Source organism: Rhincodon typus, unplaced genomic scaffold, assembly GCF_021869965.1.
Source record: "Rhincodon typus isolate 14 unplaced genomic scaffold, sRhiTyp1.1 hic_rhity00002094, whole genome shotgun sequence".
NCBI lineage: Eukaryota > Metazoa > Chordata > Chondrichthyes > Orectolobiformes > Rhincodontidae > Rhincodon > Rhincodon typus.
Genome location: NW_025967732.1, coordinates 13,372 through 25,000, shown reverse-complemented (window position 1 = coordinate 25,000; position 11,629 = coordinate 13,372). Strand labels below are relative to the sequence as shown.

Here is an 11,629-nt window from a genome sequence, read left to right as displayed (position 1 = left end):
TATTGAATTAATCACTTTCTGCTCTGAAAATAAATTCCACGTGATCAGAAGTGGACCATAACACACTTTTTTTCCCATCTCCACATCTTCACATACGCTTATAACATTGTCATGCACATTACAGGAGTAAATGTTGTAGGTTTGTTGCCATGAATGATTCCTTTGAGTGCTTCATTTTATTTTATTCTCTACACTGTTCGCCCTGCTTTAATATGTGTTTATCCACTTGTAGGACTCGCTCATCAGCAATTTGTTACGTCTTATACAGACTATGCGACCTCCAGCCAAGCCATCGTCTTCCAGCAAAGGTGAGAAACACGTAACTTTTTCTATTCATGGAAGTGATTGAGGTTTCATTGTATCGTAGAATTTCAGAGCATGTTAAGTGATCCAGTCCGTCCAAGCTGCACCACCATTCTTACTGAAGCCTGACTGGTAAGAAAAACACCCTTCCAAAATTCAGCACATTTGATGAAAAAAAAGGCAGTGGGCAGTCAGTTTCTCCAGCTGGTTGCTGGTGGCCCTTCCCAGTGTTGAGCGTTTAAGTTTTTAGAGGAATTGTACTGGTCTACAATAAAATGCCCATAGCACTTGCACCGATATGTATTAAAAATGTCTCCAGCATAACCCAGTTAGTACCTTTGGAAGACAGAGTTGTATTAACAGTTTTAAAGATTCATTCATCAGTGAGGGACCTGTACCTCATTGTACTGTTTTATGCAGCTTAACATGCTTTGTACAGCAACAGTTGAAGTTTGGAAAGATGAAATCTGTAGCTGGGGTTAGGTGTTGTTGCAGCTCACGTGGCTTTGGATGTTCAGTGTTTGTTTACTGTTAAATGAATGAGGTTTCTGAAAGAGCTGTCATGATATTGGTTCCATCTTCATCTTATTTATCTACCGATATGAATTGTCATTGCTTTCTCTTAATATTTTTGTTCAGCTGAAACAGTCAAACCAAAATCAGAAAAGGAGAAAATGAAGGAGCTGTTCCCTGCTCTCTGCCTGCCTGATAACCTGCCTACAAAGGTATGTTCTGCATTTACTTCACTTCCAGTTTATTTAATAAGAAATATGATTGTTCTTATAGCTAACCTTTCTAGTTCTGTCATTTGACTCTCAGTTGAGGATAACTTTGCTCGCTTTCATTCTTGCGTTGATGGTAGAACAAAAAAAAGGATGTGAACAAGTCATAATCTGAAGGCAAAATGAACTTTTCAGGTGGGCCTTTTATTGGACCCCAAGTTTGATTTGGGATATTCAGTATTGTTGTCTCTACCCCTTGCATGGTACTGATACCACCTTGCAGTAACCACTCAATGTGGATGCCTGTATATCTTTTAGTTCATTCATGGGTTGTAGGTGTCACTGTCTGGCATTGCACTTTTTCCCCATCCCTAGTTGCCCTTGAGAAGGTGGTATTGAGCTGGCACCTTGAACTGTTGCTGTCCATTTACTGTTGGTAAACCCGCAATCCTATTAGGGAGGGGGTTCCATGATTTTGACCCAGCAGCACTGAAAGAACAGCAGTATATTTCATTGTCAGGATGGTGAGCAACTTGGAAAGAAACCTGCAGGTGGTGCCGTTTCCATGTATCTGCTGCTCTGGTCTTTCTAGATTGCAGTGGTCATGTTGTTTGGAAGGTGCTGTCTAAGGAGTCTCGCTGAGTTTCTGCAGTGCATTTTGTAGGTGCTACTGAGTGTCAGCGGTGGAGGGAGTGAGCGTTTGTGAATCTGGTGCCAACCCAGTAGGCTGCTTTGTCCTGGATGGTGTCAAGCTTTTTGAGTACTGTTGGTGCTGAGGAGCATTATATCACACTTGATGGTGGACAGAATTTGAGAGTTAGGAGGCAAATTACTGACTGATGGATTCTGAGTCTTTGGCCCATTCTTGTTGCCACAATACTTATATGGCTAGTCCAGTTGAGTTTCCAGTCAATTGTAATCCCCTGGACATTGAATATTAAGGGGTGATGATTAGATTTTCTCCTGGAAATGATCATTGTCTGGCACTTGTGTGGCATGAATGTTACTTCCCATTTGTTTGCCTAAACTTCAATATTGTCTAGATATCGCTGCATTTGGACATAGACTGTTTAAGTATCTGAGGAATCACAAATGGCAGTGAAATTTGTGCAATAATCAGCAAATATCCTCACTTCTGGACTTTAAGATGGAAGGAAGTCATTACTGAAGTTGATTAGACTGATGACATTACCTGAGAAACTCTTGCAGTGTTTTCTTGGTACTAATGCCCCTGAATGCCCACTACAAATATCTCAAAATATTTGCTACTTCTCTCTGTTTTTATTTTCAAATGAAATAAGTTTTCATTATCTTAAGTTAGACTCATTCAGTTTTTCTGGAGAGACAGTGGAACTGTCTTGCTGGATGCATGAAGCTTTTGAGTACCATATGTAGCCTTTATGATCATCAGAGTTATCTATTACTTAACCTGTGACAATGCACTAATAACATAGAGGCAGCCAACCATTCTGTCATCAATTTGAACAGACTTGATTCCATGTTGAAATCTATCATTTTGCATGAAATCATTTGAGTTATCTTGTGAATACACTCCCATAGTGCCTGTTACTACTACTAGTTTTTATTCTGTTGTCCTGATTGTCCCAACCTGCTGAATATTTTGCAGAGTCTTTTGGATGAAGATGATATGAAAGTAGCTGCAGATGCATTGAAGGAGCTTGAAGCCTTGATGCCTTCAAAGGCGGATCACAAAAAGAGCAGCAAACGCAGGTATTCAATTGGCAGTTTTCTTCCTCGAATGTGTTAGTAACTCTCCTTTAGTAGATGAGTGGGAAAAAACCACCACCTGATTTGGTAACGAGCCAAATTTTATGTGCTGTCTCACTACCTATAATCAATAAGTATTGTGTTGAAAGAGGTGTGATATTTTGTGCTCTGTAGTGTGTATTCACATTAAATAATTCAGCAAGTTTTCATGTTAAAGTCATGTCAGGTTAGTTCCTCAAGTTTAAGAGGAAGTTATTTATTCTTGCAGGCTTACCCTGAATTAATGTTACACACTCGGTCATGTATGTGCACATATACAAAGATAAGACGCAGATAAAAATGTACAGATTATGGTTAATTCAGTCTTTGATTTACAGTTTGCATTTCCATATGGCAGGCCTGTGGATTCTGGAATGGATTTGATGTTTGAAAGTTTGAGTGAGGGTCTTGTAAACAGAATGGGTGGCAACAGATATTGTTGTAATCAAACATCAGGAGGTTGGTGAACTTTGAAACTGGACCAGTTTCAATATTTTGGCCTCTTGACATGCAGCTCACTCATGAATGTGATTCTATGGTGACTGATGGATTTTCTGGGTCCTGGGGTAATCACATGGCCACTGGGTTATCACTTCTGAGGCCCAGTCAGTCTGCTTTGAATGGGGTTACCATCGGGAAGTTGACAATGGCGTTTGAGTTTAAATCTTCCCATTTGTCCAGATGAGACATGTAGACAGGCCACCCGGAAACTACATAGCCTTTAATTGTTGGCCCATCTTTAAACAGTGAGATGTGACTTTCACAGATGGCTGTGAATTATCCTCACCTACGTTCATATTCTGTTAAATTGACTAATTAGGGGCGTAGAAGCTTCGTAGTACTGTCACTGGGCTAGTAATCCAAAAGTCCAGGCTAATGTTCTGAGGATGGTTTAAAATCCCACCTAGACAAATGATTGAATTTAACTTCAGTGAATAAATCTGGAATATAAAACTAGTTTCATTAATTATGACCATGGCAACCATGTTGTAAAAGCTCACCTACTTCAGTAAACGCCCTTCAGGTAAGGCAATCAGCCATCCTTGCCTTGTCAGGCTTACAGGACTCCAGAGCAATGTGGTTGAGTCTTCTGCCCTTTGCAATGGCCTAGCAAGCCACTCAGTTTAAGGACAATGGCGGATGAGCAACAAATGTTAGTATGGCCAGTGATGGGCACATCTCATGAAAGAATAGAGAAGGCATTTGCCAGAGGTGTGACATGCAATCTAAATGTCAAATATTGCATGATTGGTAGCCAATTTTTAGAAGTATTGACTGAAAGTTCATAATGTGACATGCATTGTGCATATACAGACCAGAAAGTCCTAGGTTTGGCTCCTAGTGAGCTGCCTGCTCTCATCTGGGCAGCATTATAACATTGATCTTTGAATCATCCAGGATTCCCACTTTGGATTCCTGTCAGTGACTACAACTGAAAAGTGTTCCTTAAGTGAAAGACAGACTGGTCCTTAATGTTAGAATAACAACAGAACCACACCTCAATCAAGTCAACTGCATAATATCTATAAAGCTGGATGTCATCCAGTGAGAACAATGTAAGTGTAGGTTTAATTTGTGACTCTGGGAGTTATAATTGTATTGAATTTTATATTTTTATTTCAGCCCTAAGGTTGGAATTCAGGTCTCAGGCAGCTTCTGATTCCCAGTAAGGTCAGGGAAAGCTGGCTGAAAAGGGTCGTGTTATCCAAGTGGGTCTCTTCTGCCTGTAAATGCTGGGTTTTTTTCTGGCAATTCAGGAGCTGCATTTAAAAAAATCCTCTGACCCTTTCTTGTCTTCATCTTCCCAACAAGATTCATCTCTTTATTAACACAGTATTTTGTTGAGGGAGTTCTGAAATCTAAATACGAGAATAGGTTAAAAGATGTCACAAAATCTAGAACCCCAGTCTGAGCCAGTGAATTTTTGCTATGTAAATGAGGCAGGATAGAATTGGAGAGTCAAAAACAAAGTTGCTGGAAAAGCTCAGCAGGTCTGGCAGCATCTGTGGAGGTAAAAAACAGAGTTAACATTTTGGGTCAGGTGACCCTTCTTCAGAACTTCCTCTGTTCTGAGAAGCGTCACCGTACCCAAAATGTTAACTCCATTTTTTCCTTCACAGATGCAGCCAGACCTGCTGAGCTTTTCCAGCAACTTTGTTTTTGTTCCTGATTTACAGCATCCGCAGTTCTCTCGGTTTTTATTTAGAATTGGAGAGTATTCTTTACAAGTAATATCTCAATCTCAACTTCAAACATGCTGTCTTAATGCAACATAATTTTATTTTAAATTTCAAACATTTGTTTAATATCTGGTAGAATTGGAAAATATCAAGCTTTTTTCAGAGTTATTATTTTACTTGGATGATAACCTTTTATAAACTGTTATTAAATTGTGCAGTTAGTCATAATTTCACAAAGGCTCACTGACTCAATTATTTGAAAAAGCTGCTTAAACTCACGAATTAATTTATTCTTGTAGTTAGTTTGAAAACAAAAACTACCATGTAATGTTTTTGATATAATGTAAAAAATGGTGTCGTTAATGGTTCTGGCTTTGAATAGAATTGGACTGTATCAGGTTTCTAACCGAACACATTAATGGACCAAGTCTAGTATTGAACTGATTGACATTACATATTTTAAAGGAGGACTTTCTTTTGAATATGTTTTTTATCTGCTGTTTTGAGGGGAGAGATTTTATAAGAGAAAAATGTTCTGTGAAGTTGTAGTACCATGCTGACACCCTCCAAAATGACCAGAAGAGGGCATATTTAAGAGATCGTTTTGATTTTCTGCTTCAAAAGCTTATGACAGATTCTGTATCTTTGAATTGATAATATGTGAGCCTGAATTATGTAACTAACTTTATCACAAGTTGTTGAAAATTCAATGGTTCAAAAGGATTGTACCAGAAAGATTCCTGTGTTTTCATCTTTTTACCAAATTTGTGAATGTATATCAAGGAACTTGGTTGCCATTTTGATAAATCTTTCCTCGTGTGGGAACTGAAGCCAACTCTCATTTGGAGTAGGAGCATCACATAGGGAGTAACAGATTTAATGCTGCTGTTACTTCACAACAAATAGTGTTTCATGAAAAATAAGTAAAGTTGGATGACTTTATAATCTGATAGCAATTTCAATGTTAACTGAAACTTATACTGTGTGCTGTTATAGAGCCATAGAATAATACAGCACGGAAACAGACCCTTCGGTCTAACCAGTCCATGCCGAACATAATTCCAAACTAAACTAATCCCACCTGCTTGCTCCCTGCCCATTTCCCTCTAAATCTTTCTTATTCATGTACTTATCCAAATGTCTTTTAAACGTTGTACTTGTACCTGTATCCACCACTTCCTCAGGAAGTTCATCCAACACATAAACCACCCTCTGTGTAAAAAAATTTGCCTCATGTCTTTTTTCTAAATCTCTCTCCTCTCACTTTAAAAATGTGCCCTTCATTGTTAGTGTTTTGATTACTCTCTTTCTCCTTTCTGCCCTTTGGAAGTAATAAGACCTTGCATATTAATGCAAATTTTACCCTGCCTGGAGCTCTTTACTGTATAGAGAATGTTGTATTAAAGGAAGAGTTATGTTTATACAATGCAAACCAAGCCTCAAGTAATCATTGCAAAGTGATATACATACAATTAATTACTTTGAATGTAGTCACTGTTTTTAGGTGAACCCAGGAACCATTCCTTGCTTAATAACATCTTATTAAATTGGTCGTGCCTCATGAATGCTGAATTAAAATAAACCATCTGAACTTGTCACAAAATATTCTTAATTAAATCCTCTGCCCTTAGTATTTGTCCAGATGAAAGTCCATCTCTTGAATCTTTGTTTCCACTTTCCTGAAATTGAAATTGGTAACTGAGTTATATTTATTTAAATTATAAATAAGTTGTTGCTTGTTTCCCATAAATGTCATTCTTCTGACCATATACTCTGATCATACAACTTTAATGCAAGTGTAACATTTTCGCCAGAAGGACATTGGCTTGTGTCACCTGTTCTTTTCAAACATTCCATCAATTTCTTTACTATAATCTGTAATTCCATATCTCTATACCTTTCCTAACAGAAATTCAACCAATTCTTCATGAAAGGCTGCCTCTGGTCAGTCTCTTGCTTTAAAAAAGACTGGAATCTAAATGCCCTACTTCCTTTGGGCGTCTTCAACTTTAGCTGAGTCTTTGAATCTTGTGCTTGACAGGAAAATTATGTTGGATTGAAATTCTTCATATTGTGAAAATCTTAAAGACTTATCAATTTCTCTCATTTCCCTTCTGGATTCTTCCAAAGAGTAAAGTTGTAAGTTAAACAGCCTTGCATCATAACTCAGCTGTCAAAATTCAGAAGTTATTATTAATATCTTATTCTTAACTCCATGGTTCTGGATTATGCCTTGCCTATAATCTGAACACATCCTGATCAACTGAAGCAAAAGTGAATCTTCAAATACTCAACACTTGGAGAGAGAAACCAAATTAATGTTTCAGGTTAATGATCTTTCACCAGCATTCTCCAAGTTATCTCACCAGGGTCCGAAACCATTTTGATATTATTTCCTTCTACTTGTGCTTCACCTTTAGCTCTATGTCCTCATTATATTAATCACCTGTGAATAAACCCAGGTCTCTTTGCTTTTCTGTTGGTCTTGAACCTGCTGTCATTTTAGTCTGTTGTGCAGCACTTTATCAGATGCCTTTTGAAAGTCCATGTATGCCTTATCAATGCTCTGTTACGTCATAAAAATCCTGCAGCAAATTAGTAATACTTGATTTACCCTTAACTTTTCCATGCTGGTTTTCCTAAATAACCCACATTTTTCAAATTGGCAATTAATTTTGTCCTGCATTATCATTTATAAAAGCTTTTATATCACTGAGATTAAGCTGACTGGTCTGTAGTTGCTGGTAGTGGACACAAATAAGCTGCAATCTTTTAGGGTGCTGGGAGAGTGTTCATTTTTTTTTTGAGACATATCATCTGTATCTCTTGTGACATTGTGTCGTGTCAACATTATGATGTTTTATTTGATCCATGGCGTTTATAAAAGCAAATTTTTTTTTTTTGTAAAGCTCTAACGAAAAGGGGAAGAGAAAGAGAAGGAGTCGTAGTCGCAGCAGAGACAGAGACCGGAAACGGCATCGCAGGTCAAGGTCCAGATCACACTCCAGAGATCGATACAAAAGTAAATCCAGCAGGCGATCCAGAAGCAGGAGTCTGAGCCCCAGCAGGGACCATAAGGATCGAGGCAGAGCAAATGAGAAGAATTGTGAGAAGAGAAAAGATAGACACATAGACAGGCCCCCACCAGAAGAACCATCTGTGGGCGAGATCTACAATGGCAAGGTCACCAGCATCATGCAGTTCGGATGCTTTGTACAGCTGGAAGGTTTGAGGTACATATAGTACAGCACAAAAGAAAAACTACACGGTATAGGAAATGATGGGGGCACTATGAATAAATCCAACAGGTTGAGAAATATATTAACGAATGAACTCCCAAAAATAGCATTGTGTTACTAAATCAGCTCTCAGACGTGCTTTTTTTTTCATTGATTGCCTGCATTTGAGCAAAGTTTCCAAATCTTAAGTGCTTTAGTCCTGATTTTTGTCCAAGTAACTTGTACCAGTCACTTGGTATCTGATGGTGTGTTTTCCCTACCTTATGTAGTGTACAATAGATACATCAAATATTCTGCTGGAGGTTTGGAGATATTGGATGTGCTGAAAACAAAAAAGCTTAATCGGTTCAAAATTAAGGTGCCTTTATCTGAAAATCCACTTGGGTTGTAAAGAATTTTTTAAAACCTGTGCAAAAACAGTTCAGATTAAATGGCTAAAATGTAAAATACTAGGAATGATGCAGATCTGAAACAACAAAAAGCTGAAGAAACTCCGCAGGTTGGGAAGCATCTGTGAAGCGAGAAACAGTATTAGTGCTTGAGTCCAATATGATTTCTTCTAAAGAGGTGTAAGAGAAACATTGGACTTGAAATCTAAACTCTGTTTTTCTCTCTCCACAGATCCTGGCAGACTAGTTGGGTTTTGCAAACACTTCCAGTTCAGATTACATAGATATGATAGAAAATGAATAAGATCATAGAAATTATCTCTGTAAAGCTAACTTTATTTCAAAAGTGTCTGATTACTCTCGTTCTAAATCAACAGTTTTAGAATGGATGTCATTAGCTTGTGACTGGGCAGTTTTCTCAGATGTTTGAGTGGTGGTGCTATTTTAGTGTTGGGAGGGAATGGTCTGTAGCAGATGTTTGCCACAGGAAGCCAGAAGTACAGCCCAGATTTGTGAAAGTGCTATACATCTTCCTTGTCCATTTTTAAAATAGAGCTTGTAATCATTCCCTGGGAACAGTGCCCATGATTCCTACATGTTTTGAAACTAGATTTTAGAATTTTACAGAACCTTTCAATAGAGCCAACTTAATAATGTCTTAAGTATGAGTTATGTCTTATGAAAATATTTAACTGCAAAGCAAAAACCTATTTATTGATTTTTTTTATCTCTGTTGTGTTTTTCTTGGATATTTCAGATATCAACCATTTCCCAGGTGTGTCTCCGAAAGCGTTTAAAAGTAACTGACTTAAAAAAGATTTAACATAGATTTTCCATTTCTATTTAAAAATGCTTCATTCGCCGTATAAATGGAATTGTATGTATATGTTTTCACTGTCCATTTGCCAATGCTTTTTCTTTTCATGCCTCTTTTTTTAGAAAACGATGGGAGGGCTTGGTGCACATCTCTGAGCTCAGGCGAGAGGGACGTGTAGCCAATGTTGCTGATGTTGTCAGCAAAGGTCAAAGAGTTAAGATCAAGGTGTTGTCATTTACTGGATCCAAAACAAGCTTGAGTATGAAGGTAATTATACGTAGTATAAATTTGTATTAAATTTTGGATTACAGTTGATACTAGAATGAGCACGTTTTCTTACGATTTGTTTTGGTTTATTATTGTCACGTACTGAGATACAGTGAAAAGTATTGTTTTGCATGCTAACCAGATGAATCAAACCTTACGTAAGTACATAAAGGTAATAGAACAGAATGTAGCATATAGTGCTACAGAGAAGGTGCAGAAAAAGATCAACTCTAATATATGAGAGGTCTGTTCAAAAACCGGATAACTGTGGGAAGACGCTGTTCTTAAATCTGTTGGTACTTTTTTCAAACTTCTATATCTACTGCCTGGTGGAAGAGGTTGGAAGAGAATATAACCGGGGTGGGACGGGACTTTATGTTGGCTGCTTTCCTGAGGCATTGGGAAGTGTAGACAGTCAGTGGAAGGAGGGCTGGTTTTCTTGAAGGACTGGGCTGCGTTGACAGCTTTTTGTAATTTCATGTGGTCTTGGACAGAGCAGTTGTCATACCAAGCTGTGATGCATCTGGATAGGATCCTTTCTATGGTGCATCTATAGAAATTGGTAAGAGTCATTGCCGATATGCTGAATTTCCAGTTGCAGAAGGGGAAGCAGAGTCCTGAGTCTTGGAGTTTGGAGATAAGCTTGATTAGAGTTATGGAGTTGAAGGCGGGACTAAAGTCAATAAATAGCCCTCTGACGTAGGTGTCCATTTTATTCGGATGTTTCAGGGATGAGGGTAGGGCCAGGGAGTTGGTGTCTGCCGTGGAAGTATTGTGACAGTAGGTGAATCGTAGTGGATCAAAGCAATCTGGGAGGCTGGAGTTGACGTGTGCCATTATTAACCTCTCGAAGTACTTCATAATGATGGATGTTAACACCAGCAGGCAGTAGTCATTAAGGTACGTTGCCTGATTTTAATTTGGCTCTGGGATGATAATGGTCATCTTGAAGCATGTGGGAACCTCACATGAAGCTAGGTTGGATAAACTTGGCTTGATTCCACTGGAACTTAGAAGAGTGAGGAGTGACTTGATGGAAGTGTAAAAGATATTGAATGGTCTTGACAAGATGGGTGTAGAAAGGATGTTTACTCTTCAGGGTAAGTCCAGAACTTGAGGGCAATGATTTAAAAATAGGGATCGCCCTTTCAGGACCAAGTTTTTTTTCTCTAAGGGCTTTGAGACTTTGGAACTCTGTTCCTCAGAACATGGTGGAGGCAGTGTCATTTTTCAAGATAATGTGAGTAGATTCTTGTTAGAGAGGGGATCAGAAGTTATGGGGTAAATGGGAATGTGGCTCGAGATGCTGATTGGACTACTTCTGCTCCTAGTTTGTATCTTCCTACACAGTTGTTGAATGTGAAATTTAAACCTCATGATCTGAACTGGTGAAGACTTGGTAAAGATCTCAGAGTGGGTAAAGGTCTCAGACTGAAAGAAATAGTATAGCCTTGTGTTTTAAGCTTGGAGTCAGTTTGATTAGTTTCCATGTGGTAAGGTCCGAATTAAAATGGTTCCTCCTCTGATTCTTTCTCATTAGGACGTAGATCAAGACACTGGAGAGGATCTAAACCCAAACCGACGCCGCAATGTTGGTGGAGAAACTAATGAGGAAACTACCATGAGGAATCCTGACAGACCTAGTAATCTGTCATTGGTGAACACCCCTGAGGTTGAAGATGATGTGCTAGAACGCAAACGTCTTACAAAAATCTCCGATCCTGAGAAGTGGGAGATCAAGCAGGTGGGGGGGCAGTTAATACAGACTAACCTACCCAAGTAAAAACTGAAAATGCTGAACAACACAAAACGCATCAGTTGCCATCTGAGAAAAGACAGGTCGATGTTCCATATTGACCTATTTCAGAAGCGCTGGTCACCTGTTATCACTCAGTTGCTGACTGATCTGTGCATTAGAGATAACAAGGTGTAGAGCTGGATGAAC

General features: G+C 38.6%; 1 protein-coding gene across 1 annotated transcript in view; it reads left to right on the top strand.

Moving 5' to 3' along the window:
• Nucleotides 1-237: 237 nt before the first annotated feature.
• The window catches only part of LOC109935366 (ATP-dependent RNA helicase DHX8-like), a gene marked incomplete at its 3' end in the record, with an annotated part of 24,708 nt that continues 13,316 nt past the window's right edge, over nucleotides 238-11,629 (top strand). Inside the window, exons 1-7 of the mRNA XM_048592949.1 lie at nucleotides 238-308; nucleotides 943-1,028; nucleotides 2,653-2,756; nucleotides 7,882-8,205; nucleotides 9,358-9,375; nucleotides 9,540-9,684; nucleotides 11,225-11,428. Of these exons, the coding sequence (XP_048448906.1) occupies nucleotides 272-308; nucleotides 943-1,028; nucleotides 2,653-2,756; nucleotides 7,882-8,205; nucleotides 9,358-9,375; nucleotides 9,540-9,684; nucleotides 11,225-11,428 (918 nt within the window). The remainder of the gene's footprint in view (nucleotides 309-942; nucleotides 1,029-2,652; nucleotides 2,757-7,881; nucleotides 8,206-9,357; nucleotides 9,376-9,539; nucleotides 9,685-11,224; nucleotides 11,429-11,629) is intronic.